Source organism: Mercenaria mercenaria, chromosome 7 (genome assembly GCF_021730395.1).
Source record: "Mercenaria mercenaria strain notata chromosome 7, MADL_Memer_1, whole genome shotgun sequence".
Lineage (NCBI taxonomy): Eukaryota > Metazoa > Mollusca > Bivalvia > Venerida > Veneridae > Mercenaria > Mercenaria mercenaria.
In genome coordinates, this window is record NC_069367.1 from 5,092,476 (window position 1) to 5,113,525 (window position 21,050).

Genomic DNA, 21,050 nt, shown 5'->3' on the forward strand with positions numbered 1-21,050 from the left:
TTTAGGGGGTTTTGATCTTCAGTTGTGTGTGTGTGTTGGGGTTTAACATCTTTTTCAAAAATTTTTCAGTCATATAAACGGCGGTGTCTACTTGCAGTAGTGAGCACAATGCCCAACTTTATAGTGCTGCCTCACTGGAATATCAGGCCGTAGACACGTGACATGATACCCCACCCAGTCACATTATACTGACACTGGGCTGACCAGTCCTAGCACTACCCTCTTAATGCTGAGCGCCAAGCAAGGAAGCTACTAGTACCATTTTTTACGTCTTTGGTATGATGCGACCGGGGTTCGAACCCACAACCTCCCGCACTCGAAGCGGACACTCTACCACTAGGCTACCGAGGCGGTGATCTTCAGTTGTACCTGATCTAGAGATGAGCTAATATGGTGCTGATAAGATTGAATGTGCACCAGATGCACTAATTTGGTGAGGATAATTTTATGATATGCCAATGTGGTGAAGATAATATTCAAGGTGCATCAATCTGGTGAGAACTGTTTTTATGGTGCACCAATTTGGTGAGGACAGATTGAAGGTACACCAATATGGTGAGGATCAGATTGAAGGTGCACCAATTTGGTTAGGATATCAGATTGAAGTTGTACCAATTTGGTTCATGAATAATTATTCCCCCACGAATATTTATGATTTTACAGTAATTTAAGGACATTTGTTAATTGTAATCATTGTGAAAATTTCCAGAAACATTCCAATGACCTGAGACTGGGATTCCTTTCCAACACAGCCTCCCCGAGTGAGGGTAAGGTTGATATCAACAAGGCTGTTCATGTCGCTGCTAACACATTGTCTAACACACTAGGCAAGAATTTTATCACCAAACTTGTGAAAGAGGAGAATTTCCAGGCCCTGCAAAGCGGAGCAAAAACGCTGAAAGATTTGGAAGTCAATGTATGTATTGCCTTAACTTTTGTCGAAGCACTCTTGTTTTCTTAAAGACTTGAAAAGAATAGATAATATAATAATTGAATGTGAAATTTTCACTCACCTTAGACCTATAGTAAAAGTGTAATTTCAAAGCATTTTTAGCTCGACTTTTCGAAGAAAAAGTGGAGCTATTGCACTCACCCCGGTGTCGCCGTCGCCGTTGGTTAAAGTTTTTGATAAAGTCAAATATCTCTGGTACTATCAAAGCTATTGACTTGAAACTTAAAATACTTATTTACCATCAAAGTCTACACCAGGAGAAACAATCCCCATAACTCTGATTTGAATTTTGACAGAATTATGCCCCTTTTTAACTTAGAATTTTTTTATTTACTATCAAAGTCTACACCAGGAGACACAATTCCCATAACTCTGATTTGAATTTGACAGAGTTATGTCCCTTTTTAACTTAGAATTTTTTTTACTGGCAAAGCTCTAATTCAGTCAAGCGCGGAGAAAAGTTGGGCGCGCTGTCTTACGGACAGCTCTTGTATGTATTAATAAATGCTTAGGTTTGTAAGGACTCATTGATTGAATTAGAAGCACCCCAAACCTGCTTTGTTTCCAGCATTTGTTCCAGTTAGTACACGTTTGAGTAGAATTCTTCACGTGAGGAAGCCATCCAGCTGGTTTACGGAAGGTCGGTGGTTGTACCCAGGTGCCCGCTCGTGATGAAAGTAAGCACGGAGGGGCACCTGGGGTCTTCCTCCACCATTAAAGCTGGAAAGTCGCCATATGACCTAAAATTGTGTCGGTGCGACGTTAAACCCAACAAAATAAATAAATAAATACACGTTTGAATACCAAAATACCAAAAAATTTACACAAGGCTTTGCATTTAGTTATTTGACTGATATATGCCTAATACCTGAATAAACAACTTTGATAGTTTAATTTTGATTTTGTAGGGTATGGACATGAAGGGGTATTTGGAAGCGTATGAGAAACAGACTGGTGATTTCCTGAAAGTACATAGACTGTTTGCCGAGAGAGTACTGGAGTTTGGTCCCAGTCAGAGAGGTCTCGTCACAAATGGACAGGTAAACATCTTCAAATGTTCTATTGTATGTTCCTGTATTAATGCCCTAATGTGTGTTACATTTTGCTAAGGGAAGTTAGGATGCATTTATTAAGGCCCTCAAAAATTTTATTTTTCATCAAAGTAAATATAGAGTGACCATAAATACAACTTCTAATGGACTAATTTTAACTGTTATAGCAATTTCACCATTTTGGCAAAGTTTTGTTTGTGAAAGAGTTTTTGGAAGGTGGGGCAGTTCTTTCCAGGTGCCCGCCTTGATCTGAAATGATGCCCAAAGAAGCGACATGAGATCTTTTTCAACAATACAGTATTTTTAAATTATCACATGCTTGACATCCAGGACTGAAATAAAGCCATAACATTAATTTGATAATACTGTAAAATCATTTAATTTCGTGGGGATGAAATTTCGTGGTTTTGGTCAAAATGACAATTTCGTGGGGATATGAATTCGTGGATTTCAACATTTGAACATGAAATGAATGGGAATTTTACTTGTTCGTTGGGATTAAATTTCGTGGATTGACTCAACCATGAAATCCACGAAAATTAGTCCCCCACGAATATTAATGATTTCACAGTACACTACAGTCTAGTGTAATAAAGCTTTGACGTCGGCATTATTTATTTATAGGAGACATTGGGGGAATTTACTTGGTCTGTAATGGGTAAAGAAAGAATAAATTTTGTTCTTTCAAAAGGAAAAGCTTACATGTGAAAAAAAGAATACTACATTTGTGTCTTTCCACATTGTATTTATTAAGAACCTCACAATTTATTATTTTATTCAACTTATTTAATAAATTCAATATGAGAAGACACTAAGTGTAATATCCTCTATATAATACATCGGTGGAATTTTAGCTCACCTGAGCCAAAAGCTCAGGGTGAGCTATTGTGATCGTTCACCATCTGCCGTCCGTCCGTAAACTTTTAGTAAATTACTTTAAACGACATCTCCTCATAAACCGCTAGGCCAATTTCATCCAAACTTCACAGGAATGTTCCTTGGGTGAAGCTCTACAAAAATTGTTCAAAGAATTGAATTCCATGCAGAACTCTGGTTGCCATGGCAACCGAAAGGAAAAACTTTAAAAATCTTCTTCTCAAAAACCAGAAGATCTAGAGCTTAGATATTTGGTGTGAAGCATTCCCTAGTGGACCTCTACCAAATTTGTTCAAATCATGACCCAGGTGTCAAAATTGACCCCGCCCCAGGGGTCATATAATTTTACATAGGAAAATCTTTAAAAATCTTCTTCTAAAAAACCAGAAGCCCTAGAGCTTAGATATTTGACATGTAGCATTGCCTAGTGGACCTCTAGTAAAGTTGTTCAAATCATGACCCCGCCCCAGGGGTCACTTGATTTTACATAGATTTCTATAGGAAAATCTTGATTTTTTTTTCAAAAATAAACCAGAAAGCCTAGAGCTTAGATATTTGACATGTAGCATTGCCTAGTGGACCTCTACAAAATTTATTCAAATCATGACCCCCAGGGTCATTTGATTTTACATAGGAAAATCTTCAAATTTTTTCTAAAAATAAACCAGAAGGCCTAGAGCTTAGATATTTAACATGTAGCATTGCCTAGTGGACCTCTACAAAATTTATTCAAATCATGACCCCTGGGGTCAAAATTGACCCCACCCAGGGGTCACTTGATTTTACATAGGAAAATCTTCAAAAATTTTCTAAAAATAAACCAGAAGTCCTAGAGCTTAGATATATGACCTGTAGCATTGCATAGTAGACTTCTACAAAATTTATTCAAATCATGACCCTCGGGGTAAAATTGACCCCGCCCCTTGGGGTTACTTGATTGTACATTATAGAAAAATCTTCAAAATTTTCTTAAAATAAACCAGAAGGCCTAGAGCTCAGATATTTGACATGTAGCATTGCCTAGTGGACCTCTACAAAATTTGTTCAAATCTTGACCCCCAGGGGTTACTTGATTGTACATAGGAAATCTTCATAAATTTGCTAAAAATAAACCAGAAGGCCTAGAGCTTAGATATTTGATATGTAACATTGCCTAGTAGACTTCTACAAACTTTGCTCAAACATGACCCCTGGGGTAAAATTGGCCCGCCCCATGGGGTTACCTGATTGTACATCGGAATATCTTCCAAAAAATTTCTAAAAATCATCAGTTCGACATTTGAAAGATGTAGCTCATATTACTCAGGTGAGCAATCCAGGGTCATCATGACCCTCTTGTTTGTAAACTATTATTACCTGTACAATTATTTCATTTTATGTAATTTTCCTTTGCCATTTTAAAGGTACTTGGACCCCTGGGTGAGAGTGAGGAGTTTATCAATGAAGATGTTGACTTGCTAGAGTTGTTTGTGAAGCAGAAGTCGGCCAAGAAAATCAAAACTACATTGAAGGGAATGAAGTACGCAGGACAAAAGTAAGCTGTGATATTTTGAAGGTTTTATGGTGAGAAGGGGGACACCGTGGGCGAGTGGTTAAAGTTGCTGATTTCAAATTACTTGTTGTTACTGCTGAGTTTAATATCTTGCTTGAGGTTTAGAATTCTTATTGTACCCCCCGACAACAAAGTTGTAAGGGGGGTTATACTGGTTTTTTTATAAGGAAGTCATCCAGTTGGCTTATGGAAGTGGTTTTACCCAGATTTGCGCTCCTGGTGAAATTAAGCCGTGAGGGGCAACATCGGATCTTCATCCACCATGACAAGCTGGAAAGTTGCCATATGACCTATAATTATGTTGATTTGATGTCAAACCCAACACCACCTAAAATTTTCTGTGAGAACCCCATTGTATCGATCTAGTTAATGATTACCATTAAGTGCAATAACGAAAATACAGCTTAACTGTATATTTCATCAATATGCAATCATTTAATCCCTCTCCATTTTAAGCATGCAAATAATGTCAAGGAAATGTCATTTTATTTGGCAAAAAATGTCAACTTCAAGCAGCCATGTTAATACTGGGTAAAAAATAGGTTACACCATTATATCATACTATTGTGAAAATCACCCAAATTAGCTCCACTATTCAGAGAATAGGGAGGCTATACTACTCGCCCCGACGTCGGTGTCGGCGTCGGCATGACCCTTCTTGGTTAAAATTTTTCAGCAACCTTTGTTTTTCTGTCATATCTTTGTTACTGTTGCTTATATCTTATTGTAACTTCACATAAACATTGTCTAGTATACAAACAATCTTTGTTTATGGGCTGAGCCCATTATACCCAAGGTCAAGGTCACCAAGCTGTTATACTTTGGTTATTTTTGAGGTTAAAGTTTTTCGGCAACCTTTGTTTTTCGGTCATATCTTTGTTACTATTGCTTATATCTTACTGTAACTTCACATAAACATTGTCCAGTATACAAACAAAGTATGCGTAGGGGCTGAGCCCATTAAACCCGAGGTCAAGGTCACCAAGGTCTTACACTTAGGGCCCCATGTGGTTCTGGGATGATCTGTGTATGAAAAGAATTGGAACCACTGCCTTACCCTTGCATGATTGTAAGAGGCGACTAGTAGGGTCTTAACACTTGGTTTTGCAGTAATTCTGTGATTCCAGCAGGTATGCAAATTTTGATTCCATACCTCATGTTTTCATTTCGATGTAAATGAGATGTGGAACCAAAATTTGTAGTCCTGTTTGGCGCCATATAACCTATACTGTGTTGGTGCGCCGTAAAACCCAAATAAATAAATAAATACACTTAGGTTATTTTTAAGGTTAAAGTTTTTAGGCAACCTTTGTTTTTCTGTCATATCTTTGTTACTATTGCTTATATCTTACTGTAACTTTACATAAATATTGTCCAGCATACAAACAAAGTATGTATAGGGACTGGGCCCATTATACCCAAGGTCAAGATCACCAAGGTCTTATACTTGGGTTATTTTTAAGGTTAAAGTTTTTTGGTAACCTTTGTTTTTTTGTCATATCTTTGTTACTTTTGCTTATATCATACTGTAAGTTCACATAAACATTGTCCAGCATGCAAACAAAGTATGTGTAGGGGCTGGGCCCATTATACCCAAGGTCAAGGTCACCAAGGAGTTATACTTTGAATTATTTTCATGTTAAATTTTTTCGAAAGCTTTGTTTATAGACATATCTTTGGTACTTTAAAAGATAATAAATTGAAATTAAAAGTATTTGTTTATAATCATCTGCATGTGTGGCTACATACCCCATAACTCTAATTGTTTTTTTAGCTCACCTGTCACAAAGTGACAAGGTGAGCTTTTGTGATCGCGCGGCGTCCGTCGTCCGTGCGTGCGTGAGTGCGCCCGTCCGTCCGTAAACTTTTGCTTGTGACCACTCTAGAGGTCACATTTTTCATGGGATCTTTATGAAAGTTGGTCAGAATGTTCACCTTGATAATATCTAGGTTAACTTCGAAACTGGGTCACGTGCCCTCAAAAACTAGGTCAGTAGGTCTAAAAATAGAAAAACCTTGTGACCTCTCTAGAGGCCATATATTTCACAAGATCTTCATGAAAATTGGTCAGAATGTTCACCTTGATGATATCTAGTTCAAGTTCGAAACTGGGTCACGTGGGGTCAAAAACTAGGTCAGTAGGTCTAAAAATAGAAAAACCTTGTGACCTCTCTAGAGGCCATATTTTTCATGAGATCTTCATGAATATTGGTCAGAATGTTCACTCTGATGAATCTAGGTCAAGTTCGAAACTGGTCCGGGGTCAAAACTAGGTCATTAGGTCTAAAATAGAAGAACCTTTGACCTCTCTAGAGGCCATATTTCCATGGATCTACAGAAATTGGTTAGAATTCAGCTTGATGATATCTAGTCAAGTTCAAAGTGGGTCACGTGGGGTAAAAACTAGTCAGTAATCTAAAAATAAAAAACCTTGTGACCCTCCTAGAGCCATATTTTCCTGAGATCTTCATGAATATTAGTCAAATGTTCACCTGATGATATCTAGTCAGTCGATACTGGGTCTGTTGATCAAAAACTAGGTCAGTAGGTCTAAAAATAGAAAAACCTTGTGACCTCTCTAGAGGCCATATTTCTCAATGGATCTCATGAAAATTGTCAGAATGTCCACCTTGATGATATCTAGGTCAAGTTCGAAACTGGGTCACGTTGCGTCAAAAACTAGGTCAGTAGATCTAAAAATAGAAAAACCTTTTGACCTCTCTAGAGGCCATATTTTTCAATGGATCTTCAGGAAAATTGGTCAGAATGTTTATCTTGATGATATCTAGATCAAGTTCGAAACTGGGTCACGTGGGGTTAAAAACTAGGTCAGTAGATCTAAAAATAGAAAAACCTTGTGACCTCTCTAGAGGCCATATTTTTCATGAGATCTTCATGAATATTGGTCAGAATGTTCACCTTGATGATATCTATGTCAGTTTCGAAACTTGGTCACGTGGGGTCAAAAACTAGGTCAGTAGGTCTGAAAATAGAAAAACCTTGTGACCTCTCTAGAGGCCATGTTTCTCAATGGATCTTCATGAAAACTGGTGAAAATGTTCAGCTTGATGATATCTAGGTCAGGCTCGTAACTGGGTCATGTGCGGTCAAAAACTAGGTCAGTAGGTCGAAAAATAGAAAACCTTGTGACCTCTCTAAGCCATTTTTCAAGATCTTCATGAAATGGTGAAAGCACTTGAGATATCTAGTCAGTTAATGGGTCAGTCGTCAACTAGTCAAGGTCAAAAATAAAACTGTGACTCTCTGAAGGCCATATTTTTAGGTCTTATGAAATTGGTGAATTTTCACCTTGATGATATCTAGGTCAAGTTAAAAGTGGGTCACGTGCCTTCAAGAACATAGTCAATAGGTCAATAATAGTAAAACTGTGACCTCTCTAGAGGCCATATTTTCAATGGATCGTCTGAAATTGGTCAGAATTTTTTATCTTGAGATAACTAGGTCACATTGTGCTCAAAACTAGGTCACTATGTCAAATAATAGAAATAACTACGTCATACTCTTCAACACTGGGTCATGTGGGATAGGAGAGCGATTCAGGACCATCATGGTCCTCTTGTTTTTGACAGAATTATGCCCCTTTTGTACTTAAACTTTTTTGCAACCTTTGCTTTCTGGATACTACTTTAATGCAATATAAGATAAAGACTTGAAACTTAAAATGTATCTTTATCATCATCATCTGCATGTGTGGTAACAATCCCTATAACTCTGATTTGAATTTTTGACTGAATTATGCCCCTTTTATACTTAAACTTTTTACAAACTTCGTTTTCTGGACATAACTTTGGTACTACATAAGATAATGACTTTAAACTCAAAATATATCTTTATCATCATCATCTGCATGTGTTGTAACAATTCTTATAACTCAAATTTGTGTATTTGATGGAATTATGCCCCTTGGTGTATCTTCCTTTTAAAGTAGAGGTCTCTTATTCAGACATATAATTATTCATTTTACTGTCAAATCCCCGAATAGTGGAGCGCGCTGTCTTACGGACAGCTCTTGTTCAAACTATGGAAGCCTGTTCTGGCATTCCATAGTTGAAAAAAAAAAATTGACAGGAAGTGGTCACATGACTTTTTGTTTTGCAGACAAACATAAAATCAGATAAGATTTTCATTAATATAAGTAGCAAACAAGCATGATACAGTAAGATTTTGTTAAAAACTGTTGTAAGACTTTCAGTTTTGATAATAACCACTCCCTGAACATGTTTCTGCTGAAAAACTTTGCTAAACAGAAACTGAAAGTAACTGGTGACACTGTTGTTAACGTAAACAATCAGTAGAGGGCGCTCATAAAAAAATATTGTGAGATTTTTTTTATATAGAGGGATACAATGAATGGATCTATATAATGGAGTAGCAGTACACTTTATAGGGAAATTTCCTAAGCCTTGCATTTCTAGTTGAACTATCACAAGATTGAAAAATAATACCATACAGTTGGCTGATTAGTGTACATCTATACACACATATATTTCATTCAGTTGTAATTTAATGCATTTTATTAATTCGTCATAAAGTCATAAGTTTATGCTGTAACTATATACAGAATGTAAATATCTCAAACTCTATACCATACAGTGTCCTCATTTGTATAGAATGTATATAAGCCTGTTGTTACCTATGTATAGGGGCAGTGATTTACTGATGAAGGTTGGAGGACTTCTAACATCAGTGGAGACAAGTAGGACCAGGAAGAAGGTGAACTATGGTGGAGATCAGCATAGGTATGTTCCAACACCTTGTGTATTGAAAATATATATTTTTAATCTTTTTTGAAAGGAGAATTTCATTAACATGAGAATGTAAATATACTTAAGTTTGTAGTTAGAAATTAACTGAAAGGGGCTAAACTAAGTGAATTTTCAAGCAAGATTTTGTTCATTTAGGACCTCAATTTCTGAAAGGTTAAGGTCGCTGACTTCAAATCACTAGCCATTCAATGATGCGAGTTCAAAACCTTGTTTTGGGTGTAGATTTTTTTATTTGAGGAAGTCATTCATCTGGCTTATAGAAGCTCTGCATTTCTACCTAGGTGCCCAGTCTTGCCTGACACAATGTCTGAAGGAGCACCTTTGGTCTTCCTCCATCAACAAAACACTGTCTATATAGCGTGATTTATGTCATTGTAACTCCTAAGCCACATAAATAAATGAATATATTTGTTAATTTACCTCTTTGATAAAGTTTGTATCCACATTGATGGTATACTATATGACTTATTTACTGTAACAGTGTTGTGAAGATACCAGGCAACCCGGACACCCCAGCGTTCCAGATAGAGGCTATAGTTGATCCGGCATCCTCAGCTGCGCAGAAACTCGCGCCTATCTTGATGGTCCTAAAAGACCTGTATAACCTTGACATAAGGATCTACATGAACAGCAGGGAGAAGCTGTCTGAGATGCCACAGAAAAGGTATTCTGTTTGATATATTCCTGCAGTATAGTATGAAATATCCCCTAAGCAGCTGTGGTTTGAAAGCTCACATTGGGTGTAGAATTTGTGTTAGGAAGTCATCCAGCTGGCTTATGGAAGGTTGTTGGTTCTTCCTGTATGCTCACCTGTAATGAAATACTGTAAATCACTTTATATAAGCGTGGTCTTTATTTCACGAATTCCGGCACCCTGAATTATTTCGCGGATTAATGAATTCGCGACGGAAGGGTCAGAAATTTAAATTCGCGAAGGTTCTTATCTTATATTAGCAAAATTTAAATTCAGGAATACTTAGGCGTGATTTTATTAATTAATTTTTTAGTACCGTACCGAATTTATGTGTGCAAAAGACTCGTTTTTAAAAACACATGGTCCGTAACGGTTATTTCGTACAGGCAATCGGTTACTTTATTCACACAAACTGAAATAATTATCCCCCGCCGATGAAATCGGGAGGGGGGTATTGAAATGGCGTTGTCCGTCCGTCAGTCCGTCCGTCCGTCCGCAGCCATTTCTCAGTAACTACTTGGTAGAATTTCATGAAACTTGAAATAAACATGAACCAACATACTGCGATGATGCCCGTCAAGTTTTTTTTTTGATTGGTCAATTTCCCTCAGAGTTATTGCCCTTGATTTAATAAAAAATGTCTGTCTGCAGCCATTTCTCAGTAACTAACAGGTAGAATTTCATCAAATTTGAAATAGACATGAACCAAGATACTGCGCTGATGCCCGTCAAGTTTTTCTTTTGATAGGTCAATTTCCCTCAGAGTTATTGCCCTTGATTTAATGAAAAATGTCCGTCTGCAGCCATTTCTCAGTAACTAGCAGGTAGAATTTCATCGAACTTGATATAGACATGAACCAAGATACTGCGACGATGCCCTTCAAGTTTTTTTTCGATTGGTCAATTTTCCATTTAGTTATTGCCCTTTAATTGTTTAAAAATCCACAGATCTGTACATAACAAACCAACCAATTGGAAGAATTTCATTAAACTTCTTCCATTCTTTTCCATGCACATTTATTATAAACATGTGATGTTGTGTACCTACACCTGGTCACCACCTTACATTGGTCACCCCCCTCCCTCTCAACCCCCCCCCCCCGCCCCCATTTTTTTTTTTTTTTTTTTTTTTTTTTTTCATTTTTCGTTTTCTACCAATATTTATAATCAACATGTAAACTGTTGTATCCTCACCCCCCCACCCAAACAAACCGTTCATTTTCTTTTAATTTGATTTGACTAATGAAATTATTTGCTTCTTGGTAACATTCTTAACTTTTTGCAGGATATATTTTTTTGCCGTTCCTCAACTCTGACCCTTTCGGCGGGGGATTCCAATTCATCGAATTTGCTTGTTGAGACTTTGAATCCTTATTCAATTGACTAGCGATTATTCTTATTACACTTAATAGCTGATAAAATGTTCAAAGTTTGTTACAGCCATTTCATAAATAATTAACATACAAGTATATAATACAATGGTATGATAAAATATCCGCTAATCCCTATTGTTGCCTAAACAAAATGTGTAAAAAAAATCAGGTATGTTGAGAAGACAATGGATGATGTGGATCTTCCCCTCTCTGCTTGTTCGATACATACGAAGTACATCAAGGAGATGCTCACCGTTAAAAACTGTCAGCTGCCTGTAAATCTAACCTTTAGGAGTATATTATACATGAATTATTCATAAAATATTGAAATGTGAAATGAATTGAAAAACATTCAATATTATAGATAGTGATGTACAGGCGGCTAGTATTCATTGCTGAACTTGACGGTATTTTAGACATTTTTTACGGATATGTCTGTATGTTATGGAAGGATATTTACGCGGATTCATGATTTCACGATGCACCCGATTGCAAAAAATAGCGAAAATTAAAACACCGCAAATAAAACCGGATTTACAGTAATGCCTAGATGGGCACCTGGAGCCTTCCTCCTCTGTCAAAAGCTAGAAAACCATCTAATTACCTACACTTGTGTCTAGGTGACTGTAAACAGACAGAAACATTTGAATGTGATGTCTGATAACAGATATCAATAACTATTCTACTGTTCATAGTTGAAAAATGACATCTTAACAAGGGAAGCAAGTCAGATTTGTACCGTGTATATATCTTTATGCTTACAGGTATTACAGATATGTTCTGAACTCTGAACTGACTTTCAAAGCAGACGGTAGTTTAACATCTGGACCGATAGCCAAGTTTACGGACCTTCCACACAAATCTATACTAACACTGGCTATGGAACCCCCAGAGAGTTGGTTAGTCCAGGCAGTCACAGCACAGTATGATCTGGATAATATATTGCTGGAAGAAGTGAAAGGTGGAGTGACCGCCGACTTTGATTTGGAATCTTTACTCCTTGAAGGTAATATAGTGAAATCATTTTATTCAGATAGCAAGAAATTAAGTGGATTTGAAAAAGGTGGCAATTTCGTGAATTTCAGAATTTACAAGGAATTTCTTTGTTCTTTTGGATTGAAATTCATAGATTGAAAGAACTGAATAATTTAATGATTTCTCATTACTTTCTTAGAATGATAATTTTCACCTTTTTTTTTATAAAGGAAAGTTCGAAAAATGCATTTAGCCGAAAGTTTTTATTGTGAATGTGATATATGACTGAAATTGTGCAAATGATATTAAACGGAAGTAACTCAACAATGTTTGGTCTGTTTATCCAGACTGTATTGTTTATTTTAGGACATTGTTATGACGCCAATACTGGGCAACCACCGAGAGGGTTACAGTTTGTGCTTGGTACCAACTCCTCAGACATTGTCCAGGATACAATTGTCATGGCAAACTTGGTAAAATAACATTATATTGTAATTTCTGGTTACATATTTTCTTTTTAATTTGAATTCTTACTCATTCTTTGTAAAGGATCTCTGTGACCAAGTGGTTGAGGTTGTTGACTTTGAATCACTTTGCCCTCCCTGCTTTGGTTTCTAAACCTCACTTGGGATGTAAACATTTGAGCCGTGCCATGAGAAAACCAACATAGTGGGTTTGCGACCAGCGTGGATCCAGACCAGCCTGCGCATCTGCGCAGTCTGGTCAGGATCCATGCTGTTCGCTTTTAAAGTCTATTGGAATTGGAGAAACTGTTAGCGAACAGCATGGATCCTGACCAGACTGCATGGATGTGCAGGCTGGTCTGGATCCATGCTGGTCGCAAACCCAGTATGTTGTTTTTCCCATGGCGCGGATCATTTTTCATATGATGAATACATTCATTTGTCTTGTTGAAGGTCGGTGGTTCTACCCAGGTACCGGCCAGTGCCTGAAATAATGCACAGATGAGCACCTGGAATCTTCCTCCACCTAGAAGAGCTGGAAAGTCACATGACCTACAGTTTTGTTGGGAAACATTAAACCCTAAAAAAAATGACTGCTACATTTATTTTCCTAGATGCATATGGATGCTTGCAATTTTAAAGCACTTGCTTTAAATGGATTTAGATTTTATGGATGACGACTGAAAAAAACATTAGTGACTAAAACATATCCAGGGGAAAAGCAAAAAAGAGTTGTTTGTCATCTTTGTCTATATCTTTATAGCCCCATTTTTTATCTACACCCTCGGTATATCTGTATTATCTTTCAGGGTTATTTCCAACTGAAAGCTACACCAGGAGCATGGACATTAAATCTGAGGAAGGGGAGATCATCAGAATTATTTGATATTTCGAGGTAACTTCTCCTCGCATTATACTTAAATTTATTGCTTAGACCTTAGAGGTATTCATAAGTGAAATAGATGTTTAATCATTGAGATAAAAATAGTAAATTTTCAGAGTAATTTTTCTATTGTTTCTATATTCACCGGGAACAAGCCACATAAGTCAATAAAAAATTGATATGGATTAAAAAGTTATCAAACATAACAAAATCCAAATCTGTGAAATAAGAGCAGGTTTATTGTAACACAATTCAACATCTGGTTTATATTCAAGCATGATTTAACTTTACGTTTTTATTGTAACACATTTAAACTGCATGTTTATAAAACCCTTATATTTGTTTCAGTCACGAGTACACAGATACACCAGCAGGATCAAAGGATGTAATAGTCACTATAAATGACTTCAAATCTAAAACTATACGAGTAAAGGTAGATATTAAAATGTCATGAAATAGCTTTTGTAGAATTTAAATTTATATAATTACAAGTACATTTTAAGTTTTGCTCAGATCTGGTTTTGCATTCTTAATACGCATTTCATCTAGTATTGGGGATCAATTTCTTGAAATGTTAAGAAAATGCCAAAGTGATATATTGCAACGGCTGTATCAATACAACGTAGGCAAAATTTGTGTATATATTTTTCCATAAAAAAATGGTAACATCATTTATTTAATAAGTAACATTTTCAACATACAATCAAGCCTGTATTAATCAGGCAGCCAAGGGAATGACTCTGTCTGACTGCTTAAGACAGGAGGATGCTTATGGCAAGTTAAAATTAGAACAAAATGTCAGTTTGTGAAGTTAGCTGTCTGGCTTCTTAAGGCAAGTGACCGTTTAAAACAGGTGACCACTTAAGCATATGGCTGATTGAGGCAGTTGAATAATTAATACCGGTGGCTGCTAAGTTAGGTTTAACTGTATTTGTTGTGCTATTTGTAGGTTGGTAAAAAGCCAGGAATGGAGAAAGAGAAACTTCTAGATGATAGCAAAGAGGAAAATGGTGGATTATGGAATACTATTTCAAGGTACATTTCAACTTTGGACTTATAATATTTATCCAGTTTGCTTATAAAAATCATTGTTGGGCCTCGCAGGTCGGATGTTAAAGGTTGCTGACTTTTTATTACATGCCCCTTGCCTTTGAGCGTTTGAAACTTAGCTGGGGGTGTAGAAATTTTCATGTGAGGCAGTTAAATAGCTGGCTTACTAAAGTTGGTTGGTTCTGCCCAGGGTCACACGCATGCCTAAAATAATGCATCAAGGGGCAATTAGTTTTCCTCTACCACCAAATGTTGGACAAAAGTCGGCACTTGACCTACAATTTTATTGTGATTCTAAACCTAACAAAAAAAGTAATAATTCTTTTTAATTTTCAGGCGGTTCAGTTAACTATTATTCTTTTTCTTTCAGTTCATTTTCAGGCGGAGATAAGTCTGTAGAAGACAGTGATCAAACATTGAATATATTCTCTGTGGCCTCTGGTCATTTATATGAAAGATTATTAAGGTAAGCGCTTCCCAGAAATACTGGGGAACTAATTTATATATTTAATAATATATCATATTGTATGTAAGAACTTAATATCCAATAGCTAAGCAGACAGTACCCAAATTTACTGAGGTATGTTAGTACATGTACCCATTTTCCAAAGACTGCTTGTTAGATGTAATTCTGAGGTCCTGGGTTTGAACCGGACTATTACCAGACCTGAACCTGACTATGCCACAGCATTATGTACTGTTACTGGTGCTCCGAGGAAACCCACTGGAGATCAGTTCTAATCGGCAATAAGCTTCTATTTTTTTTCAAAATCAAGTCGAGTAACAAGTTTTAACTGAATCTATCTAAATCTGTATAAAGGTTAGTGAAATAAGGTACAGGAATGTAATCTATTGCAGTTTTCAACATTTTTAATGGAAAAGGGTCCTGTAAAATATACCTTCCTTTTGAGAAATTCTTAGAAATGTGTATTTTTTTCTTTAAATTTATAAGTTTTAGTTTAAGATAGTAAAATTCTAAGATTAACATCTCTGAAGTCAAGTTTAAGTTCTATATTTTATCATGTCCGATTTCATAGCTAGAACAATACTGTGCGATGTTTTTATACCTTTTCTATGTTTCAGAATTATGATGATGGGTGTATTGAAGCATACAAAGTCTAAAGTGAAATTCTGGTTTTTAAAGAATTATCTTTCACCATCATTTAAGGTAAGATTTTGTATCCACTTCCTGGACTACTTTCAAATTACATTTAAGTTTATTTGTTCCCGGCCCAGCTAGACAATGTTGGGCGGTTAAAACCGCCCCCGGTTTTAACCAGCGGTTTTAACCGGTTAAAACCGCCCCGGTCAATACTCCCTGAAGTGGTCAATACTGGTCGATTGGTCAATACTGGTCAATTAGTCAATACTTACTGTAAAGATATTTTGCAGAGTTTATGAACAATTTAAATAATGACTGTTAAGAGCATTTGGGGCTTGATGAAGGTGTTTGCATGAATTATATTAAGTTCAAGCAACCAAATTAATACTCCCAAATTAGTCAGAAGTGGTCAGTTTGTCAGCACTGGTTGATACTGGTCATTAAACTGCTACTTTAACTGAACTTCATTTGTAGAAAGTATTTCATAAACTGTAGCAGTTAAGTGTTTGATTCACAAGTGATAAATCTAATTATTTTTAATAGTATTTAATTCAATGAAAAATTGCTGCCTACAACTGGACCCTTTCATTGAAGTGGTTTAATTGTGTTTTGATAGCAAGATTGACACCATGTCTTACAATATACAATAGATGATATGTTGCAGGCCTGTCTATCTAGTCACTAATTAGCTGTCATGATCAATAATCCCTCTGTATTAATGAGGTGCTTGAACATGGTAACTTTATCAAAGCATTGAAAAAACTAGTATTGACCACTGACCAGTCTAAGTATATTATCCAGAACTGAGCCTGACCAGGACACATTGCCAAGGACCAAAACTGAATCGACCAGTATTGACCACTATACTTTTTAAGGAACAACATCTATATTATTCAGATTGCTTTATAATTTTTGCATTAATGTTACAGCCTGTTCTAATCTGTGAATGTGCATTATGTAAAAGTGTTGAATAAACCAGTGTTAACCACCCAAGAGTGACCAAAGTATTGAATCGACCAGTATTGACCGGTATTGACCAGTATTGACCGGTTTTAACCAGTATTGACCGCCGGCCCGGTCAATACTCATATTGACTGGCTTTTTGCCAACATTGCAGCTAGACTAAGAGTGGACCCAGTGATCTTGCGGTTACAGTCTGACTAGGAAACCAGGGGTCCTTGGCTGCATCAGTCAATGAAGTTAAACCCTGATGAGCAAAATTATATAATTCTCATTCATTTTATCTGGAAAGTAGAAATCAACAAATTCATAACCAAACAAAATAGTCTTTTCTAGCCAGTAGCATGAAATTTCAAATGTAAATGTTTTCACAGTAATTGTTTAACTCTTAGTATACTAGTGGCAACTGTACCTGCCTTTGCGACCAGTGCAGATCAAGAGCAGCCTGCACATCTGTGAAGTCTGATCATGATCTACACTGTTCGCTGTTCAGTCAGTAAACCTTTAGTGAATAATGCTATGAACTATAAATGGTAATGTCCAAATTGAAAGATAAAGTAATCCATTTTAGAAACTTAGCAGGGAAAGGAGTTGTCTGATTTCTATATAAAACACTTTTGTTTTGCAGATGCTACAGTTGTTTCATGTCCAAATTTGTTTCAGGATTTTATACCACACTATGCAAAGGAATATGGATTTGAGTACGAGTTTGTAGAGTATAAGTGGCCGAGATGGTTAAATCAACAAAAAGAAAAGCAGAGGATTATCTGGGGATATAAAATATTGTTCCTCGATGTACTGTTCCCGCTACATGTGAAAAAATTCATCTTTGTTGATGCTGATCAGGTGAGCATAAATAAGTTACAAGGTTTTGTTTGGGTATTATAAGATGAATCTTACAAATCTAAACACTTACGTGGCTGAGTGGTTAAGGTTGCTGGCTTCAAATCACTTGCCCGTCACCGTTAGAACCTAGAATTTTTCGTGTGAGGAAGCTATCCATCTGGCTTTCAGATGGTCAGTGGTTCTACCCAGGTACCTGCCAATGCCTGACAAAATGTCTGCAAGGGCACATGGGGTCTTCCTCTACCATAAGAAGCTTGGAAGCTGGTAAAGGATTAATGGTTGTATAGTGTGGCATTAAACACAACAGAAACAAAACAAAAAAAATGAACAAAATTAGATGGCATGTCTAAACCTATTGGTTTACCACCAAGAGAACGAATAAATACTAGAAAGATATCGATGAACACAGATATTTCCATTGCAAAAAGGTATTATTCCCCCAACCCCACTCCACACCAAACATATGTCAATACATTTTTGTCAGTGATTACTGTCAGTGATTAATATGTATCAATGATTAATATTCTGTAGACTTCTAATAAAAACTGTAAAATGAAGTAAGACTTTATCTTAGAGATTCAGTTTGTTGCATTGATTCTGCATTGTGTTATATTTAATGTACATGAGAATAAAAAGTAATTTTATTTATCAGATTGTAAGATCAGACTTACAAGAATTAAATGACCTTGACCTGGGCGGAGCTCCCTATGGTTATACACCGTTCTGTAGTGATAGAACTGAAATGGACGGCTTCAGGTAAACTGTACATGATTTGTTGGTTTTTGTTAAATTTGAACAATGCATAAATAATACAAGGCAGATTTTCAAAAAGTGAATTTAGCCTGTGATTATAGTTTTTAGCTCACCTGTCACAAAGTGACAAGGTGAGCTTTTGTGATGGCGCGTCGTCCGTGCGTGCGTGCGTGCGTAAACTTTTGCTTGTGATCACTCTAAAGGTCACATTTTTCAAGGGATCTTTATGAAAGTTGGTCAGAATGTTCATGAATGTTCATCTGGATGATATCTAGGTCAAGTTCGAAACTGGGTCATGTGCGGTCCAAAACTAGGTCAGTAGGTCTAAAAATAGAAAATTCTTGTGACCTCCTTAGAGGCCATAGACAGTGGATCTTCATGAAAATTGGTCAGAATGTTCACCTTGATGATATCTAGGTCAAGTTTAAAACTGGGTCAAGTGCGATTAAAAACTAGGTCAATAGGTCTAATAATAGAGAAACCTTGTGACCTCTCTAGAGGCCATACTTTTCAATGGATCTTCATGAAAATTGGTCAGAATGTTCACCTTGATGATATCTAGTTCAAGTTCGAAACCTCGGTCACATGCCTTCAAAAACTAGGTCATTAGGTCAAATAATAGAAAAACCTTGTAACCTCTCTAGAGGCTATATTTTTCATGGGATCTGTATGAAAATTGGTCTGAATGTTCATCTTGATGATATCTAGGTCAAGTCTGAAACTGGGTCAACTATGGTCAAAAACTAGGGCAGTATTCTTAAAATAAAAAAAAAACCTTTTGACCTCTCTAGAGGCCATATTTTTCAATGGATCTTCATGAAAATTGGTCAGAATGTTCGCCTTGATGATATCCAGGTCAAGTTCAAAACTGGGTCACGTGCGGTCAAAAACTAGGTCAGTAGGCCTGAAAATAGAAAAACCGTGTGACCTCTCTAGAGGCCATATTTTTCATGAGAACTTCATATCTAGATATTAATGATATTAATAATCATTAATTAATTAATGATATCTAGATCAAGTTCAAAACTGGGTCATGTGCCTTCAAAAACTAGGTCATTAGGTCAAATAATAGAAGAACCTTGTGACCTCTCTAGAGGCCATTTTTTTCCATGGATCTTCATGAAAATTGATCAGATTTTTTATCTTGATGATATCTAGGTCAAATTGAAAACTGGGTCACATGAGTTCAAAAACTAGGTCACTATGTCAAATGATAGAGAAAAAGATGTCATACTCAGTTCAAAACTGGGTCATGTGGGGACAGGTGAGCGATTCGGGACCATCATGGTCCTCTTGTTATCAAAGGACGGACTGTCTAATAATGTTGGCAAAACTTGTGGCCCAATCCTGTCGCTATAATTTCATTGATTGTTAGTTTATACTTGTGCTGTAATTATATAAACACATTTATTATACGCAATTAAATATGTTTAAACTAAGCTATATTTTTTATTAGCCAAATTAAAAAAAGATATGTTACTGTTAAAAAAACTGCAATTTTTTTGTTTTACAAATTCAGACCGAGAAATATATCTTAATATTTAAGATAGCTATGAATTAAATAGACTTGTCTGCTAAAGTTGAAAGTTTAAACTTTAACTTAGAATGCTGTCTTTTATTTCAGATTTTGGAAGTCGGGCTACTGGGCAAGCCATTTAGCGGGTAGAAAATATCATATTAGGTAAGTATATTTGGCAGCAGCATTCTGGTATTACTTTTAGACTGGAATAAAACTCCCACAACTGCAGAGTTATTGCCCTTAAGTTGTTTTGAAATTCATCAATATAACTGGAAATTAAATATCTTTCAAAGTACAGTCCCCTTATTTACAAACAACCTTTTTTGCAGGGGTTGTAAGTTCATTGAATTTGCTTGTTGGCCATTTAACATACACTTACTAAATGGTTTACAGGTTGTTAAAACTATTGCTGACAATTAATGGCGTATTACTAAATGATGTTTTGCTGTGTAAACAATGATAAACATGTTTAGTATGATGATAATTTTATTCTTTCAGTGCCTTATATGTCGTAGATTTAAAACGGTTCCGTCAGATAGCAGCTGGGGACCGATTAAGGGGCCAGTATCAAGGGTTAAGCCAGGATCCAAACAGTTTATCTAACCTGGATCAGGATTTACCAAACAATATGATCCACCAGGTAGCGATAAAGTCACTGCCACAGGAATGGTTGTGGTGCGAGACCTGGTGTAGTGACGAGTCTAAAAAATATGCTAAAACTATAGATCTGGTAAGTTCAAGTATTTTCTGTTTGTGTTCTCTGTCATGATTACAAAATAGACATCAAAATAGTCTTGGTGAAATTTTACATTTATACTTACTTTTATAACTTCTGCCATACATTTATCCAGTTTATTAGTGTTTAAAAATGTAGCTACTTGACAGAACAGTGGTATGGAAATTCTTTTGATTTTTTTTTTCCAGACGAAATCATTATGATGTTCCTTCCTTTTATTCATTAGCTCGACTATTCGAAGAATAGGGGAGCTATCCTACTCGCCCCGGCGTCGGCTTGAGCGTTAGCGTCACACAAAAGTTTGCGTACCACCCCAAATATTTTCAAAGTCCATTGAGATATTGCTTTCATATTTTGCATTCTTGTTTACCATCATGACCTCAGTCTGTAAAAAGGAGGAGGCAACTCTATCAAGCATTTTGACTGAATTATGGCCCCTTTTCAACTTAGAATACGCTTATTCTAATGTTAAAGTT

The 21,050-nt window shown here is 36.3% G+C and overlaps 1 protein-coding gene across 2 annotated transcripts in view; it reads left to right on the top strand.

The window, feature by feature from the left end:
• Positions 1-21,050, top strand: part of LOC123555095 (UDP-glucose:glycoprotein glucosyltransferase 1-like) — a 61,605-nt gene that overhangs the window by 33,291 nt on the left and 7,264 nt on the right. For both annotated transcript variants that reach the window (XM_053547414.1, XM_045345660.2), the window contains 16 exons: positions 710-916; positions 1,861-1,992; positions 4,284-4,414; positions 9,097-9,192; positions 9,701-9,883; positions 12,051-12,292; positions 12,628-12,734; positions 13,535-13,620; positions 13,957-14,041; positions 14,558-14,643; positions 15,029-15,124; positions 15,742-15,826; positions 17,384-17,566; positions 18,219-18,322; positions 19,944-20,000; positions 20,337-20,568. In XM_053547414.1, coding sequence (XP_053403389.1) covers positions 710-916; positions 1,861-1,992; positions 4,284-4,414; positions 9,097-9,192; positions 9,701-9,883; positions 12,051-12,292; positions 12,628-12,734; positions 13,535-13,620; positions 13,957-14,041; positions 14,558-14,643; positions 15,029-15,124; positions 15,742-15,826; positions 17,384-17,566; positions 18,219-18,322; positions 19,944-20,000; positions 20,337-20,568 — 2,112 coding nt within the window. The remainder of the gene's footprint in view (positions 1-709; positions 917-1,860; positions 1,993-4,283; positions 4,415-9,096; positions 9,193-9,700; positions 9,884-12,050; positions 12,293-12,627; positions 12,735-13,534; positions 13,621-13,956; positions 14,042-14,557; positions 14,644-15,028; positions 15,125-15,741; positions 15,827-17,383; positions 17,567-18,218; positions 18,323-19,943; positions 20,001-20,336; positions 20,569-21,050) is intronic.